The sequence below is a fragment of the Archocentrus centrarchus genome, chromosome 10, assembly GCF_007364275.1.
Source record: "Archocentrus centrarchus isolate MPI-CPG fArcCen1 chromosome 10, fArcCen1, whole genome shotgun sequence".
Taxonomy (NCBI): Eukaryota; Metazoa; Chordata; class Actinopteri; order Cichliformes; family Cichlidae; genus Archocentrus; species Archocentrus centrarchus.
The window spans coordinates 12,425,872-12,445,297 of NC_044355.1; the positions used below are offsets into that span (position 1 = coordinate 12,425,872).

General features: G+C 42.0%; 1 protein-coding gene across 2 annotated transcripts; it reads right to left on the minus strand.

The window, feature by feature from the left end:
• Positions 1-6,439: 6,439 nt before the first annotated feature.
• efemp2a (EGF containing fibulin extracellular matrix protein 2a) lies at positions 6,440-18,331 on the minus strand. Of its 2 annotated transcripts, XM_030739243.1 has the most exons (12): positions 18,176-18,331; positions 12,986-13,219; positions 12,294-12,342; positions 12,014-12,199; positions 11,415-11,537; positions 10,809-10,925; positions 9,668-9,787; positions 9,432-9,551; positions 9,148-9,274; positions 8,425-8,620; positions 7,314-7,327; positions 6,440-6,949 (listed from the first exon to the last, which is right to left on the minus strand). In XM_030739243.1, the coding sequence occupies exons 2-12, from the start codon at positions 13,085-13,087 to the stop codon at positions 6,793-6,795; spliced, it is 1,311 nt and encodes a 436-aa protein (XP_030595103.1). In that variant the 5' UTR covers positions 13,088-13,219; positions 18,176-18,331; the 3' UTR covers positions 6,440-6,792. The 2 variants fall into 2 exon arrangements, with proteins under 2 accessions (XP_030595103.1, XP_030595102.1); XM_030739242.1 differs by having other exon boundaries at positions 6,814-7,327.
• Positions 18,332-19,426: the final 1,095 nt, after the last annotated feature.

The window sequence follows — 19,426 nt, forward strand, 5'->3', positions numbered from 1 at the left end:
TCCGAGGAGAATGGCCAGACTGTTTCAAGCTGATACAAAGGCAACAGTAACTCAAATAAGCACTTGTAACAAGCAAGGTATGTAGATGAACATCTCTGAATGCACAACACATCCAACCTTGAAGCAGATGGGCTACAGCAGCAGAAGAGTATTGTTGCTGACCATGTCCATCCCCAAAGCTCAAATGATTTCAAACTGGTTTCTTGAACATGACAATGAGGTCACTGTGCTCAAATGGCCTCCACAGTCATCAGAGCTCAATCCAACAGAGCACCTTTGGGATGTGGTGGAATTGGCGAATCACATCATGGATGAGCAGCCAACAAATCTGCAACAACTGTGTGATGCTGTCATGTGAACATGGACCAAAATATCTGAGGAATGTTTCCAGCACATTTCTTGAATCCATGCCACAAACAATTAAGGGAGGTTTGAAGGCAAAATGGGCCCAACCCAGTAACAGCAAGGTGCAGCTAATGAAGTGGCCAGTATGTGATTATTTGCAGGACATAAAAACATATCTAAAAATGTGAAAGAAATCACATAAAAGGTGAGAGGATTATTAGTTATTACACTTCATCCTATAGTGATATGTGAACATTCTCTCTCAACCTGCAATGGGTTTCCTCCCACAGTCGAAAAATATGCCTGGTAGGTTAAAAGATGATTCTAAATTGGTGATATGTGTGGGTGTACAAGTGTGTGGTTATTTATCCACGGTACCCCCCGATTTACTGCGACCTGTCCGGTCTGTACCCGATCTTTCATGATGTGACACCTGGGATGAGATTCAGCCTCCTAAATTGGGATAAACTGGTAAAGTGAATTGAAGGAATTGGATGGATGAAGGAATTGGATGGATAACTGATGTCTGTAACAATGTGCCGGTTTAGAAGATGTTCAAAAGATATTAAAATCTGGACCAACGTGATCGATCAACAATCAGATACTATCATCACCTCTAATAGCCTCTAATAGCTTCTTAGCACACCTTACTGGGGTTTCTTGTCAAGTTTCAAATACCTGTACATCAAATGTCTCAGGTGATTTAATTACTAAAATAAAATTATTTTATATTTTACAAATGAGCAAAGAATAGAGAAAAGTACCAAATGTGTGTGGCAGAAGTTTGTTCTATTCTCTCTTTAACATCTCTTTATTTCTCTGATGTATCATTGTGTCTTTTTCGAGGCATGGACACCAACACCACCACCATTTTATGTGCCAACGCATGAGAGTTAAACACAGGGGCCTTTTTTTGGATCAAGTAACTTTTACTTTTGATACCCTAGTTTTGAATGCAGATTAGTTTTACTTCACTATATTAGAATCCCCATTAGCTATAGCCATACCGCAGCTGCTTCCTGGGTTCTTTACAATGTGACATTGCATCATAACACTTTATTAATACCCAGCACTGGTCGAAGTACTCAGGTCTCGACTACAATAAGTAAAGGTCAAAGTGGCTCAAGTAGAGGTATTAGCACAGAGGCACCGCCGACTAGCCTTGCAGTGGGTGGTGCATGGGATTGTCAACATTTAAGAACTTGGGGATACTTGGGAGAACTTGCATTCTCAACCTTTATTGGTACTGAAACTCACCAAGATACTATCTTGCCAACAGGAAAGGAAAGCCTTTCTTTTTGTAAACCCTGGTGTTTTTGATGCATTAGTTTTGTTATTGTTGGCAAAGTTGAGGCTAAACTTTACATACGGCAGGAGTATAAAATCTATTTTAAAAAATCGATCTATAGATCATAGTTTATTCACAGACCATATGTTTTTGAAAAGTAACTAGTCAAGTACTCTGGTGAGTTCATACTGAGTTGTTTTTTTAGCGCCTCAGCAGCTGCCCAAGGATCTCTTTCACAGTCAGTTTGTGTTTTGTGATTCACAGAAACTCTCTCCAGCCTTCTGTTTCCTGCAGTTCACATACCTTTCACTTTTTCTTTTCTGTTATTTTTCTCAGGGCTGAATGTCTTTTCAGCATCGGTCCCTTTTGCCGCTCTACACCCACACACCCATAGCAACACGTCTCTTGGTAACCACATTTACGCAATGAGTAAAGGAACTGGAAGTAAAGAAGACATGGGTCTAGCTTGGAGCCTTGTATAAATCTAAATGTAATCGAACATCTCAACTTAAATTTTATTTGGTGAAGCATGCAAAAAGTTGTCCAAGTGCTTCTGAACGGGGCTCTGCGTTCTTGTTTGCACCTGTATCTCGACGTGGTTTTCCTTCACAGTGCATGGTGTGTGTGCAGACTCCTGCACAGTCATATTTTTAATTACACTGTTGTTAATCACTGACACGTGACCCAATATCCTGCTCGCTGCTATACCCTGCTCTAAATTCCCAGGGTGCTCGCTGGAGATTGCGTTGACCCCAGGCAGTGAACAAACCCAGCAATTGAACCTGTAATTGGACCAGACTGATAAGATAATTATTTCCAGAGCTAATAAGAAGCGATTCCTGTTGTATTACAGGAGTTTAGGGAGCATTTTATATGTAATCTCCTGTCTTATAACATGGAGTCACATCTGTGCTTCTTTTACAAAGAAGAATAGCCCACTATATATATATATATATATATATATATATATATATATATATATATATATATATATATATATATATATATATATATATATATATATATATATATATATATATTCCACTTATCCAATTCAAGGTTGCAGCTGAGCCAAAACCTTATCTTTGCTGTTATAGGGGGAGAGGCAGTGTACAACCTGGACAGGTCACCAGTCTATTGCATGGCTAACCAATTAACCTCGCCTCTGTGGACTGTTGGAGGAAGCCGGAGTACCAGGAGAGAACCCAGGTAGACACATGGAGAGCACGTACACTCCAACTCTAGCCAGCTAGTGGGTTCAAACTCAGGACCTTCTGGTTCTAACAACCACAGCACCATGCCATCCCTCATATTAAATAGGGTACAAATAATTAATGTGAGCCAAAAACTCAGACCTCTGACTGCTCTAAATGCTCAATTTCAGACAGTTCTTTCTACTCTTGGCTCTGCATGATGTCACTGAGAACAGATATCCTTAATGTGGTTGTCTACACAGGTGTGAGAAGAGTGCTTTTACCAGGTCGCCTATCAAAACCAGAGTGTTTCTGTCTTGTTCTGCATCTGCTCTAGTAGAGTTGAAAAAAATAAGTATGGAACTGGAAATGAGTATAAGTTTGGTTTTTTTTGTTTTTAATCCTATTACGCTGTAGTTTTAATTTTTGGAAATTAGCTGATCTACTTTGCTGTCTTTCCTGCTGTGCACTCCCCAGGATATCATTAGTGATGCAAGGACTGTCTGCACTTAGTTTAAACTTAGTTTATTTCCAATCGAGACATGTTTGATTGCACCTAAAAATTCAATACATTAATACATTAATTCACTCTGTTTATGCATCTGTATTGTTTCTGTGGAACAAAACACTATCTGATTTATAACCTGTCTGTAAATGGCAGTATCCAGAGCCATGTTTTTTTTTTTTGTAAATTAGTCCTTGATGCTATTGTTTATGTTGTATTTCATAATTGCCCTCCCCCGCTGATCACCCCTCTCCATATATCTATATATACTCCATGCAAATATCCAGACGAGAGAGCCATTTCCTGCCTCATGCCCTCACTAATTTACACTCTCTAATCACTCAGCCCTCCTTGTACTGTGCATCCTGTTTTTCATGTCCCGCAGATTTCGCTCCCTGCTCTTTTCATTAATGAACTCATTCAGTGCTCGGGGTTGTGGGTGGAGGGAAATGACACTCCACCTCGCTCTTTCATTCATAAATATAATACCTGCATTGTAGTGCAGTGGAGGGGGAGGCTTTGAGAGCTTTTTGTAATGCAATAGGAGGAGATCAAAGGGGAAAAGATTGCTCCTCCATCATGGCAACATGTCTCAAATTGAGGGACAGAGTATGATTGTACAACACGGAAAGATGTCATTTCTGTCTGCCATGTTTGTTCCATGGCGTTGAAGTGGTTCAGCCTTCAATTCTCAGTTTCCGCACCCACGCCATTCCCCCACGGCGGCCTATGGGGCATGGCTTGCCCAGAAATGAGATCATATTGGCCATGGAGCCAAAAAACCTGAGGCCCAGGTGCTCCAACACTCCCCTCTGCCACCCCAAACACTCCTCCCCCTCATCTGTGTGGGCACTGCCACTCTCAAACACATGCTCTCCTATGTAAACACCCACACCCTGCACTCACACATATATAATCACACATAAATAAACATAAATACATTCTGGATGCACGCACAGATCTACTCTCGCACTCTCCTGTGGGTCCTTTGAGCCATTACATGCTGCAAGTATGGATTATGAGATATATATGAGGCCTCTCTACACCATCTACACCATCCCAGACATTTATATCTAATTCTAATCATCTTTCTCATTGTTTGGGCCTATTTTAGCTGCTTTATGTCTTTGCTTGGTCTCTTTAATGTCATTTTCCATCTATTTTAACCCCCTTTCCACCTTTTCCTAGTTGAGATCATTTGTTGTCATATTTCATCTTTTCTGGGCCTGTTGCATTACTTTATGGTCTCTTGTGTGTCTCTGTGGTCATTTTGCATCCCCTTGTGGTTGTTTTGCACCTATTTTTAGTCATTTATGCATCTTGTGGTCTCATTTCTCTTCGTTGCAGATTTGTGATGGTTTCAGTGACATTTTGCGGGTGAACCACAGAGGCTGCCTGACCCACTGAACCCCAGTCCTGCTGAGAAATTCACCGATAATGGTGTCTGCCTCTGTCAAGTTCTATTTCCGTGTGAATGCCAACAGGAAATGCCAGGGCTACTCTCCCCTTAAGTGAGCGCACACACACCTCCAAACCTACTGCCCTCTTTAACACCATCACCACACTCTGTCATGTTTGTTCTTCATCACGTCAGGTTATACAAGAAAAAAGATCTGTGCTACAAGATGTTTCGGACTTCTAAAGTTGCTGTACAGTGCTTTTTTTTTTTTTTTTTTTTTGAAAAGTAGAGAAAGTTACCATCAGTTGTTCCTCCTACAAGTGCATGAGTCGTGGAAAATGGGAGAAAATGTAGGCCCGATAGTCAATTAGGTTATAAAACCAGCACTGTCTCCTCTGGTTGTTGCTATTCTTGGACTGCTGCAGAGGAGATCTGCAGGATCTGCTGCCCCCTGGTGGCTGAAGCCTGTCTGCTCCGATTACATAAAACAGGGCAGTGGGTGAGTCATCATCACCCCCCACCTCCCCCCTCCAAAAATCGTCCTCCTTCTCCACCCCCCCACTGAGGACAGATGGGAGGTGTGCGTGGTGTTTTTGTGTGTGAGTGTGTTTGTGTGTAGGACTGGGCGGAGAAAACAGCAGTGGACTGTGAAATAAGGGCTTCCCCCTCTCTCTCTCTCTCTCTTTCTCCCTCACTCTGTCTTTTTCCTTCTTTTTTTTTTTTAGGGTCAGAAAAATCAGAGCTCCAGTGAAATGCTGTGACAGTAAAAATAAAGGAGATGCAGCATTGCTCCAGTCGTGTTTAACTGAAACACAGCTGGAGCTCCTAAGGATGTTGGGAGGCAGATATGAGCTGTAAATGCCTCTTCCTTGTGCAGAACTAAACCATTATTAGATAATTAAGGAAGATAACAAAAAAGAGAAGTAATATTTCTGTTCTGTTTTTTATCATGGAGTTTGTTTTGGTAAGCACAATGATGTTGGCTGATAGCTGCCTTGATGTTGAAAACAGGAGCACATTCTGTACATATCTTTCTTGGGAGGCTCGTGCTGAGTGTGTGGGTGCAGGTAAAGAGGAGGTGGTTCCGGGACGCTTGAGCACACTGTGTGAGTTGTTCTTGCTGTCGTGGGCCAACTCAGCAAAACACCAGTTTTCGAGACGACCCTGTAGACCTGCCTGCACTCGTGTAGTGACTGGCATACAAAATCAGATGAAACCATCATCTTTTCTCTGTTTTTAAAGGTCACAGGGCAAGATAGAGGGATGCAGTAAGAGTGGTACAACTAAATAATTGTGGTTGTGCTGCTGGTCTTTGCTTTGGGGTTCAGGGGCATTTTAAAGGCGCATTAGGTCAGAGAACAATGTGAAAAAATTTCCAATCCAGCTAGTGGGAATCTGTAAGCCTAAAGGAAGGATGAGCTCTAACTGGTCATATAGATGAAGCAGCATGTCAGCTGCATGGCCATGATCAGGCCAAGCAGATGCAGCACAGCTATAAAACTGGGCTGTGTGCTCTTTGTTTGTGTGAAAGGATGATTAAAGATACTCCCCACTGTGCGAGAGACAGTCCTGGGTAGACGCTGTGCTGCTCTTTAGTGGAGGAGGGTCAGTTAATCAACTCCTTGTCTTAGCTCTAAGCACATTAGAAATTCTGCAGGGATAGTAGACCTAAAATAATAAAACTGTATTTAGTACTTGACAAGTAGATGAAAAGGTTTGTTTTATTTGGGTTCAAATCTTAAAACAAACAAAAAAAAAAATTACAAAGTAAAAACACAAACAGCAATGTGACAAACTCAGGAACGGCAGTGGCGGGAGATTTAGGGAACATCAGTAAATGAACGACGGCGGAGGGCGAAGGAGGAACGTGGGTGCTGAGGTCTGATGTGAGTGGTTACTGAATCACGTCTGTCAACAGGAAACAGGGCTGACAAGAATAAAGTGACAAACAGAGGAAGATAAGGGTGTAAACTGGTGAAAACAGATAAATCTGGTGACGCCGGGCGTGAATCATTCCACCTGAAGGCAGACAGAAAATATGTCACACAGATCCGTTATCGCCCTAAACAGAGTAAAAACCTCTTGCTACACACTGACTGAAGAATGACCGAATAACAGTAAACATGATAACAGGAAAACAGGGAATGACTTTGACTGGACTAATCATTTTAAGGCTGCTGTGAGACATTGCTGCTACGATCTGTTTGCATACGGTACTGCATGTATATTTTTTTACACATAGTGAGGGCAGACAGAAAAGTGTCACTCTCTTTGGACAACATAGTATAAAAAGCTATTAGTGTAACATCACAGTGACTGGTTGAACTGCATCGACCACTTATGTTTTACAGCTTCTTTTTCCTTGTTTGTGTCTGTGTCTCCCATCCCTCTCTCGCTCTCTGTGTCCCCTCCACTCTTCTTCTTTAAAAGGTGTACGACCCGACGTAGATGGAGAGTCTAAGGGCGGAGCTTGTCTGATAGTTGGTCTGGTAGTTGACCAGAGGGTTAATGGACACCATCTCCAGGTCCAACGTGTACTCACGGGGCCCCGACACAGCACGGGCCAGCACCAGCATGGCACTGATGTTATTGATTTGCTGGGGAAGACACAAAAAAATAGTAGAGTGTTATAGCACAGGGAGGGTTTAGACTGGTGCTCTTCTTACCGTCACACATCAAAGTGTCTTCTTTTAAAAAGATTTATCGCCTCTGTACAGGTGAGGTGAGGGTTTGTTTGTTTTTTTTAAATAATCTGCACATCCACTCGGATGTTTTTCATTTATTCTGCCCGATTAAAATTCTCCTCAGGTTGACACTGGACTGCGCTCACCAAAGTTCATGTACCAGTAAAAATCCTAATACAGTCAGCTCTACCCTAAACAGGGGCTAAAAAGACTAGAGGCGTGAGGGAAAAGCTGAATACACGCTGTAAATTAAGAGGTTTAACCAGAAAAGTAAAGGAAAAAATACATGTGATGAACCACATGCATGTACAAAACAATGTGATAAGGATGGATGCATGGACATACTCTATAGAAAACTACACAGAGATTTAGCAAAAAAGCATGCATAATTACATAATTACATTTAATTTGGGGGAGTGAGCTTAGGAGTACCTTAATTCAGTTTTACCAGGCATATTTAATAAGTGATAGATAAAATACACCAAATACACAGAACATTTAAAATAAGTGAATCTTATCTTTGAAATTTTTATTACTAACATACAAAGCCCTCCATGGCCAGGCTCCTGCGTATATAACAGAGCTACTGAGACCTTATAACAGCAGTCAGCCTCTCCAATCATCTGATCAGGGTCTCTTAACTGTTCCACGCCCTTATTTTAAATCCAGAGGCCACCACAGCCTATCAGGACACCTGAGTCAGTGGGTTGTTAAACAACTGTTGAAAACTTATTTTTATAGGTTAGTTTTTCTGTAATCTTTTGCCCGTTATTTTTATCCACAGTTTACAGCTAACGCATGGATGGAAATGAGCATGTTGGAATAAATAAAAGACCATATGTCTGTATGCTGGAAAATGTATACTTATTTAGAATATTTTAATGTACTTTTTAACTGCTTTTGTAAACTGTTTTTTAAAAATACAATTATTATTATTATCATCGATCTGAAATTTGTGTTTCAACCTAAAGACATCCGGTGTTGTAATTGCAGATCTGCGCTCTCCTCACCCTGATGTAAAAGTCTCCGTTCTCGTCACCAGAGCGGATGCGGAAGGTGTTGTAAGCCCTTGCAGAGACGCTTGTAGCCTGAATCTGGAAGATGTCTGAGGGGACGGCGCGCTCGGAGGTGATGCTCATGTAGCGGTGCACGATGGAGAAAGGCAGCTCTCGACAGGCAGGGTTGTTGACCGGGCATACACAGCGGCTGGACGTGCACGCACGCACACGCACACACACACACACACGCACACACAGAGGAGTAAACAGTTAAATTTGAGTGAGCAGTTATGTGTCAGTAGTAGGAAAACATCAAGAGCAGTTCACAAATCAGCCAGCAGAGGGAGTAACATGACTGAGAGGAAAGGGCTAAAATCTAAAATATTGAAGAGAACCCTTTTTTTTTTCCCTTCATGTTTTTCTAAAAATTATTTTATACTACTAAATCATCTGGTATATGTTAATAGTGACCCACACCTGTTACTGAGCCAGCACTTGTTCACAGCTGTGATGGTTTTCTTATTGCACTGGAACACGTTCAAAAGAAAAGGTTAAAAAGTTGGACTCATACATGGAAAAAGTAATTGGGGTAATCTTAGAGTTTGAGCCAAACTCAGCACAGAGGCTGATTATGCTCTGAGCTGATGGCCAGCACATATTTGAGTAATTGAGAAAAGGTGTGTGGAAGTGCGTGTTTGTGTATGAACACAGAAGCTTTCATGAGGTGTCACTCACTTGTCAGACACTTGGACGTAAGGGTCCTGGCATCGGTTCTTGTCCACGCACTGGTATTGTCCATGGATATTCACACAGGTCTGTGTCTCCGTACACTGATGCTCTCCCGTTTCACATTCGTTTATATCTAAAGTGAGCAAACAGCTTGTGATGTTTGACTGAACAGCAGACACGCGCACAAGAACAAGAATGAATAGGCATTGACTCAGTGCACCATTTGTGACTCTGAGAGCACAGAGGGGAAGGTGTTAGTTTCAGGAGGAAGTGGAGGCGGGCGCGCTCACCCTGACACATTCTGGTGCCCAGCAGTCGGTATCCTTCTGGGCACACGCAGGAGAACTTCCCTGGTTCGTTGACACACTGGTACTGGCACAGGTAACTGGAATAGCTGCACTCATCGATGTCTGACAAGTCACAAGGTTTGATTCTAGTTTTATTAACTGTCCATCACAAAGAGTGAAAAAGGAGCATAAAACCGAGAAGGAAAGTGTGCACTATCACTCCATTTATCCTTCATTACCTTTACATGCAAAGCCATCAGGGCCGAGCTCATAGCCCTGATCACAGCGACAGAGGAAGGTGCCATATGTGTTGTAGCACTTCTGAGAGCAGGGGGCACCCATCTCACATTCATTCACATCTGAAAAGAGGGAAGGAGGAGAGTCCAAGGACTATTATAGGCTCTGGATCAAAGATCTAATATCAGAATGACGATGTTTTAATAAATTTAAAAACCCTAAGGCCATATTTTCTCTGTCGTGTTAGAGTGTACTGGTCCAACTTGAACATGCAACTTTCCAAAGCTGAAACTGTTTTGCTTTTTTAAAATAAGATGGGACCCGGTGGAAAAAGGTGATGTCATGAACTTCTGGAAATCAAAGCGCCGATTAGACTTTAACAATATGATTTATTATGTAGTGACAGATGTGGAGTTATTGGCTAATGATGTAATTCAAATCCCATCAGATAAAACTCACATGGACCTGATGAAGAAGATCAGCTGACATTTTCCAATGTCAAAGCCTAATTTGACATTTAACTACTTATTTCATCATGAATATTTCACAGAAGCTTTTAAGAGCTTTAATTTCTGGCTGAAAGCTGAGTGCAGCTGTTTTGTCTGAATACTGATGAAAGTAGCTGTGACAGCTGCACTCAGATAAAGTTTTTGGGTAATTGTCATTAATTTCAGTATCGCCATTTGCTGCTACTTTATATTCATAAACTTATTTTAGCTTTTGTTCTCCAAAAATTAAAAAAAAATTGTCAAATGTGAGGATTTTTGTATCCTTGGGATTTAATATCTTTGAACTTTGGACTTTTGGTTAGACAGAATTGGCAACTTAATTGACTTTTTAGAAAACATTCATGGCATTAATGAAATTAATTGTTAGCTGCAGTCCTTATTAGTTTTAAAAATAACCCTTTTTCCTTATTAAACTGCCACACAAATATAAAATTATTTAAATTAACTACAGCATTAAATAGTTTTTAACAGGAGGTATTGAGAGCAATATGAGAGAGAGGCAACAATAAACATCTAAAAGCTGATATCATTAAACATCAACAATTACAATTCTGCACATAGAAAGTAGAACTATTAACCTAACATGCTTTTACTTTAAATTTTAAGTTTGTTCTGCTGTACTTTTAAAACTCACCAATGCAAGATCGGTTGTTTCCTGCCAGCTGGAAACCAGGTTCACACTGGCAAGAGAAGGAGCCGGGTACATTGACACAGCGATGCTGACAGTACCTGTACCTGCACTCATCAATATCTGAGAGACAAACAAGAGTTATAAAGATTTAAAATTTGAATGGTTTTTGGGTGCACTCTTGCAGCTGTAACTAACAACATAATGTGTATTGCCACAGCTTCATGTTCTTATTCTGGGATTCAATTTAAATAACTTTGAATGAATCATAGTTCTAACAAATTGTTATTTATTTCTGTCTGTTTCATAGGGGCATGGGCTGTTGACACAGTGCTTGTAAGCTTCACCTTCTTCCCATATAAGGAGGTTTTGCTGAGCAGCCATTTGCTCCCACAAGAGGAGAAAAAACTGTTGGAAACTGGGCATTTAGAGCGGTCTGAAGTTTGACTTCTTGGCTTACATTTTTATGTATGCAGACTTCATTATTTAGGAGTCACAACCACCATTGTAACAGTGTGAAGAGAACAAGAGAAAATAAGAAAATAAAGAAAAGCATAATAAGCCAGTTAAACTTAATTACACCAACTGAATGTGAAATTCAAAATATCTCACCAACGCACTCTGTGCCGACTTTCCGGTATCCATCCGGACACTGACAGGTGAAAGCACCCATTGAGTTGATGCACTCCTGGCTGGGTTGGCAGTCGTGCTCGTGTCGCTCGCACTCGTCGATGTCTGTGTTTGTGGGTGAAGCGAAACAAAGGCACACATGTAAAATGCAGTTACTATGAGCAAATACAGCATCATGCAGCATGACCGACAGATACGCTGTGACTGTTACATGCCATTGGCCACTATGTTCCCCTCACTTGCACCCAGCAGCTGAGAACATCATGTCGAGTCATGTTTGCTGTGTCATGCAGGCCACTTTCTCACTGCAAGTCTTAAAACACAGCAGCTGCCCTCGTGTGAAATCCACTAAATTCCTGCACTGTCTGCCTGCCTCCTGCGGACTCATGCTCACTCACACCCACACAGATTGCACCCACATGCTGCCTCCAGTCCCAACACCTGTTACAGCCACCTGTCCCTCACAATCTGTGGCCGCCAACAATAAGTTTACACAATTGCACGCACACACAAACACACTTAACGATCCTGTGGCCACCTGTCCACCTCCAACCCCCCAGACCCACAAACCAGACACCTACCCACACAGCTGTCTCCCTGAGGCTCATAGCCCAAAGGGCACGGGTTTAAGGGCTCACGGGGTGTAATAGGCCCTGGAGCAGGGATGAGTGATGCAGAGCGGGGAAGGCACAGGTACCCTCCGTAGTGGTTGAAGCACTTCATTTCCCCTTTGCAGGCATCAGGAATGGTCTCACACTCATTTATGTCTGATGGGCGATACAAACATAAAAAAACAGGGCAAGTTTTGGGGAGCAAGAAGAGAATCAAGATGTTTCTGGGGGGGGTAAAACAGAGCCTTACCTTTGCAGTGCTCAGTCTGAGGGTCCCAATGATACCCATCTGTGCATTCCTACAAAAAGCAGCAGAGAGAGACAGTGTGTGTGAGAAAATGATGGAAAGAAAGATGTGAACCACCCCCCCGAGCCAAGTAGTTGCATAATGTATTCATAATACATAATAAATTTCCCAGTAGTGGGACATGTAAAAAAAAAAAAAAAAAAAAAGGAGGACAGAAAAACATGTTTCCTCTGCTGGGCCAGAAAGAAAAGAAACCTGCTTTTGTTAGAGGATTTGTGACATTTAAAACTACTTTCCTGAAGCAAAATGTCACCCTAGAAAACAAAAAAAAAGAAAGAAAAAAAATGTATTTAAGGCCACTGTTTGGAAAAAGGGTCATTATCATTCAAGGGAAAAATCCTGCTGTAACCTGCATGGAAAGAAAAACCCGAGGCCTGAAGAAACATGGTATTAAAACCAAATTTAACCCCAGCAACGAACACTGTAAAGTCCTGACAAGGAAACTTTTATGTGGAACTCTGAACAAGAAGAAGATGAGGCAATGAGAAAGAGTGCAAAAAAAGAACAGGGAGAGGCCCAGATTTCAACACAAAACCAGTAATGTGAACTGACAGGTGTGGAAAAGAGATGCTAATAAAAAAAAAAAGGAGTAGGAGAAGAGAAAGAGAAGGAGAAAGAGATTCATCCATCCTTACCGTGTAGGTGTCACTTTCTGTACGTGGCTGTGAAATCGCACTGCGGAGGAGCACAGTCACACATATGCACACACACAAGATTGGCACACAAGCACCCTGCATACTAATACACTATTTGATGGGAGATTGGGAGATCGGACTGGAACATGCACACAAGCGCGCGCGCACACACAACAATCAAACAGGTAGCAGTGCCCTGAAGACGAGCCTTTGTGATGTGCAGAGCAGTGGTATCTGTATTCAGAGAGAGACAGAGGGAAAGAAGGTGTGGGGGAAAAAAATTTAAAAAACAACATGCAAAACTCAGAAATCACAAAAATGGTTTGATTCAGTCTCAAAACTCTCCTGTGCTATAAGTTGTTCCCACAGCTGAGATGGATAAATCAACTGGAAGCAACAGCACTGAAGCCAAATTTTAAGAAGTCAGTCAGAACGCAAACAGTTCGTTTCTTGGACTCGGTTCACCATTTGACAACCAAACAGTTCCCCCTTGATCGCAGCAAGAATAAATGGAGTGAATCACTGTGCCAGGTAAGAACATAAACACTGTGATGTCCTCCAACTTTCAGCTGAAAATAACAAAGTCAACATCACAGAAATACTTTCATATTAGCTGCTCACAGAAAGCCCTCTATGTCTGCACGCTGGCAGCCGGTGGAGTGACAGTCCAGCAGAGCGCTGCCTCTAGAGGTTCAGTTTACTATGTATCAGAGCTGCGTCAGCAGAGCCAAATAAATCAGAGTCAAAATGTCCATATTTTACAGAAGCATCTCCCGCTCAGCTGCCTCAGTCCCAGAGATTACGATAGTTTTTATCAAGCAAACTTCTTTTCTGTAGAATCAGAGTTGTGCTTGTTTAATGGATGGGGGGATTTGTCTTTGCCAAAATAACCAAGCGCATTAAATGCTCCACTTAAGTAGAATTTGTAGGTTCTTTACTTGTGTAACTTCCAATTTTATGCCACTTTCAGCTCAACTGCATTTCACAGGGAAATTTTTAAATGTATCTGTTTTTGTAGCATCTTTATTTGATACACAAAACATTGCTTATAAAACTTGAGGATTAAAGATCCTGTTTTGTAGTTACGTGTCTAATTAAGCCTGCAAAGCTGTGCAGAGAAAGCAACTGTCCTTTAAAAGATTACCATAAAGTTTGTACAATGACATTTTTATTATCTTAGAAATATTTAAAGCTTCTGATAACATACATGTAGAAAAGAAAGTTTTTAAAGGACTTTATACAGTCCTGTAAAAGGCTAAGTATAGCCTTACTGCTTCCACAAAACTTCAGAGGGTAATTAGCAGCCAGGTGCTGAAAATGAAACGCACTTAATTAAGTGATCATCAACAAGTGTGAGCACCTCTATAAAAGCAGACGTTTTGGCAGTTTGCTGATCTGGAGCATTTAGGTGTACCACAAGTGCCACAAGCAAATTCACCCCAAGCTCAGACCATACAATGCTCAGAGAAACTGCCAAAAAAAAAACCCAGGCTACAAGCCTCAGTTAGTATGTTAAATGTTAAAGTTCATGACAGTACAATTAGAAAAAGACAAGTATGGCTTATTTGGAAAGAACACGGCAGCACAGCTTAGGTTTGCAAGGTTGCGTCTAAACAAACCACAAGACTTCTGGAACAATGTCCTTTGGATAGATAAGACCAAAGTGGAGATGTTTGGCCAATATTCACAGCACCAATTTTGGTGAAAACCAAACACAGCATATCAGCACAAACACCTCATACCAATTGTCACAGTGGTGAAGAAGAGATGATTTTGGGCTTGTTTTGCAGCCACAGGACTTGGACACCTTGCAGTCACTGAATGGACGCAGGCCGAGTCAAACCTGATTAAAATCCTGCAATGCGACCTTCAGAGATTTTATGCATTCCTGTGAAAAACTGTTTGACAACTAAACAGTGAGCTGTGCATAAATGAATCCCTGAAAACCTCACTGAACTGAAGCAACGCTGTAAAGAAGAGTGGACCAGAATTCCTCCGCAACAATGGGAGAGACTGATAATGTCATACAGGAAACTTTTACTTCAGGTTATTGCTGCTAAAGGTGGTTCTTCAAGCAGCTGAATCATGGGGTGTACTTAGTTTTCCACAAGACTGCATAGAGTCCTATGAAAACTTTTTCAAATAACTGTAGAGAGTGTTCCAGGGTTCAACCTAACCAATGTCCCTATGGCCTGGGGTACAGGAAAAAAAGTATTTTGCGTTATTAACACTTTTATCTCCTCGGATTATTGCAGCAAAAAAAAAATTAACTAAAAAGCTATTGATTGACACGAGAACGTACAGACCATGACCATATGAGCCTCCTTTAACTGGCTGCCAGTATGTTTTAGATTAAATGTTAAGAATCTGTTATCAAAATATATGGTATCACATGCACAGGTAAGCAGGGGTCTTTTACCCGTTCCAGGAGCCCTGCTGAAAACTAAATAAAGGAGACACAGGATTTACAGGCAGGGCTGAGTCAGTGGTCACCTTCAAGTCCCATCTAAAAACACACTTTCATACAAGTCTTTTCCATTTTTTATTGTATTTTAACTTCTTTTCCTACACTTTTTTAAAAATTTTATAACTAAATGCTGACAGTTACTTTAGCACCTTTCACAAGACTTTTTACTGTAATACAGTATTTTGACACTTCAGCATTGCTTTTTTTTTTTTTCCCCTTTAGTACGTGTTCTGAACAGTATAGTGTGTTTTTAAGGTAAATATATATTGTATGGTTCAGTATTGAAGGAGTGGACCTCTCTGCCAGCAGAGACACAACCATCTTTCAGTTAATGTCCCTGAAAGAAGCTATAAGTGTTTAAACTGAGCCCAAACATAAACAAGCCACCCGTTCCAACCCCGCCAGACCAAAAAGACAGAAAAAAAACCAGACAAATTAAAGTAATAAAAAAATCCTAAGCAAGTGCTGTTTGCAAAGTGAGTGAGCTCCAGTTAAAATACATGGCAGGAAGGTTATAATCACTGCCTGTCTATGTGCATAGACTCACGTTCTGATATAAACTCCCGAGGCCACATTTGCAGGCATTGCTTACTGTTTTATTTCAGGCTGAGACAAACAGAAGGCCGCAGGGTGACTTGGACACCCTGAAATACTCGAGGAATGACATCACCATGACCTCTGAATGGTGAACAGCAGTAAAATACACTCTCACACTGTAAGCACAGACGGTAATGCACACCACAGCACAATCAGCCAGCCGCAGTACGTGACCTCTCTGAATTGGCCCAACGGTGACAACCAGCAAGAATTTGACCTGAAACCACCCAAAAACAAACTGACCATCAGCCCGGGGTCCAGTCACTCACTGGCTACTGAGTGTGGGCAGCAGGGATGCATGGGTGTTTCCCTGCTGCCACTGGAGATCAAGTGGTGGCGGACCTCTGGAATGCCCGTGGCAAGGATGTGGGCACCAGTTCTCAGCTGGGATGCCCTGCCACTGCAGTGGTTCCCAGAGTATCGGGTTCTGGGAAACCCCCCACGGTTCATATAAGAGGACAGCTGGTGCCAGACCTTCAGCCACCTCACCCCTAACCTCTCATCCCTGTGGAGGATGTGTAGGAGGATGTCGGAGTTCAACTATCACTGACAGGGAAAATACATGATGTGAATAACTGTTGAGTCAATCCACAGAAAATGAATGAGGAACTATTTTCATGACTTGTTCCCCAGCAAATATGTGAAAGAAGCTACACAAATATGCAGTTTTTCCCCTGCTCTTCTCTGTCAATATGAAAGTAAAATAAATATTTAGGAGGGTTTGATTTTAGCAAGACAAAATGAGACATTTCAAGACCTCATCCTGGACTCTGGGAACTTGTGGTGGGCTTCTTTTTTTTATACTATTTTGACATTCACAAGCCCACAAAAATAGCAAAATACAAAAAATGTAAATAATCAACAGATTATTTAGATGAAGTCTTAATTTAAATCTAAATATTTCTGCTCCAAGCAGCAACATAAATACATGCTATTCAAATCATGTATTTATAAAAAAAGAGTTATAATTAGGTATATTTATGATGTGGAGCATGGCTCAGCTTCAGGACTGCAGATTGACCCATTTTTAAATTTACACTGTCAGAACAGCTTAATAAGCAAAATGTCAGCTGGCTTATAACAGTGACCACATGGAAACCTGAAAAGACCAACAGCTGGACCACACACACACACACACACACACACACAAAATTTAGACTGAAAGATGGTCACTTGTTGTAGTGTATACACAGAGTTTGCGCCGCTGTGCTCGGCTGTGCGTGGAGCAGCCTGAGAACATGGTGACCCAGCGTGCCCCAGCAGCTGCACTCTGTTACAACTGTGGTAGTGAACCTGCAAATCCACAACCAGGGGGTCTCCATCTCACACACATGACCTAACTTCTGTTCTGGGAAGTTCCACAGGTAAGGACAGAAAAAGCGACCTGTAGGAGAAACTCACAAGGTAAAACACGTTTCTCCTGAACTGCTCTGAGCTTGCGGTGATGCTGCTCTAATGTAATGTTTAGAGTTCAGAAAATGTGGCATGTTTCTTTCGCAATGCCCACCTTAAAGTGCAGCCATCTGCTTTTACCTGCAGGAAATTTATTGTATCGAAAGCGATAAAACTACTCAGTGAAATAACAGTTGTGCGCTGTGAGGTCATCCAGGTTTAGAGACTGCTTCTACGTGTTGGCACCTGTTTTGTCTTTCAGATTTTGAACTTGTAACTCCACCAAACTGTCTAGCCGCAGCTCCCCCCCACCTAGAGACTAAACTGAGCCTGTGACACTGACTTTACATGTTGTACAAGAGGGATGAGGCGGAAGAATCTCGCAATATTACAGCACAATAATATGTGCCCTGTGACTCACTGCCTCTCTTCCTGTCTAACCCCATATTACAGTCAGAGCCAAGAAGTAAACTACTCAGACACAGTTAGCCACGTTATCTTGGCTCTCATAAGGAGCCAAGTGCAGCTGGGAGAGCAGAGCAGAGAGCAGGGCAGTGGTGCAGCTGTGACGTGTATGGCCTGTACCAGAAAAAGTGGGTAAGAGGTACATCTGACCTCCATTACTTCTCCCTAAAATGCCCGCAAACGTAGTAAGCCATCCAGAAAATATGTCCTTAACAAAAAGCCATTCTTACACGTGTATAAGAAGTTAAAAGAAACACAGGAAAACTCACAGATGAATTTTGTGTCTCTCAGTTTCCGTCTGACCAGTGTGTCCTCCTGCTGGCTGTGGTCGTCTGAGTTGGCGTACAGAAGTGGTCCCTTAAACTCCTGCCTGTATGACCCTGAGAGAGAGAGTGAGTGGGGAGACCGACAGCTGGAGCAGCTGAGCACATGCAAAGGGAGGGAGAAAGAGTGAGCGAGCAAGACAGGCAGAAGCGAGAGAGAGAGAGGGAGGAGAGAGGAACAGCCCCTTCTTACCCCCCCTCTGGCCCCCTGCACTGCCATCCTCCACTCTCCAAACCCCCTCTCCCTGAACCCCCAGGATCCAAATTCCTGGTCTGCGGCCCAAATACCGAAATTCCAAATCTGTCCGAATCGCAGGCACAACAACTCACAGATTCACACACATATGCCCCCACATCTTCTTACCCTCTTACTGGTCCCACAACACACCTGGTTTCATTTAAACTAAACCCCCGCAAAATCCCCAAGCTCTCCCACCCATTCCTCCCTCCCTTTTCCCATTTACCCCCAATCTATCTATACTTACCTCCCCCATCTTTCCCCTTTTTTCCATAAAGCCACTAAAGCCCTTGCTCTCGTCCAATCTGACATGCAGGATATTTATAGTCAGAGAGAGAGAAGTTAATGGAATGTGGACAAAAATTAGAGAGTGGAAGAGAGCGACAGTGTGTGTGTGTGTGTGTGTGTGTGTGTTTTATGTGTGGAAAATTTGTCAGCTTATTTTACAGAATAAACCAGTGGTGCTTTATGGGGTAAAAGACAGAAAATGAAGAAGTATCATAATTCTTGACCCACACACCAACTTTTGCTCTTCTCGTGTTTGTGCGTGACTAATGCATTACTGCGTTTGGAATCATTTCCAGCAGCATATTTTCTTGCTAAATTTTGAAGTCTGTGATGTTGCAAACGGGTTAAGATGTTGCTTAACTCACATTAATCCTCATTAGTTTGTCTTATTCAGCTTTAATAGGCACACATACAGACTGTCCTCAAAATGGGCCCAACAGCAGCAGCAGCACAAGTCTAATTTTCCTTAAAAATATCACATCACTTGTAAATAGCTCCCTGCGTGTTATTTTTAGGCAGGAGGCAGTTTCTTCGGCTAACCTCCAGTGTTTGGCTTAAAAACCTTCACTCAGCCTCAGCTTATTTATCTGCCTTTTGTTTTTGTTGGGTGGCAGAGATGGCAGCTGTCACTACGGGGGATGTTTAAAAAAAAAAAAAAATCACACTCCCAG

Bases quoted from the DNA above. Each gene is read 5' to 3' on its own strand.
- efemp2a (XM_030739242.1), bottom strand. From the start codon at position 13,087: ATGCAGGGTGCTTGTGTGCCAATCTTGTGTGTGTGCATATGTGTGACT. The intron at 12,343-12,985 runs GTAAGGATGGAT...TGCTTTTTGTAG, and splicing joins CAGAAAGTGACACCTACACG to GAATGCACAGATGGGTATCA. The intron at 10,926-11,414 runs GTGAGATATTTT...TTTGTCTCTCAG, and splicing joins AGTCGGCACAGAGTGCGTTG to ATATTGATGAGTGCAGGTAC.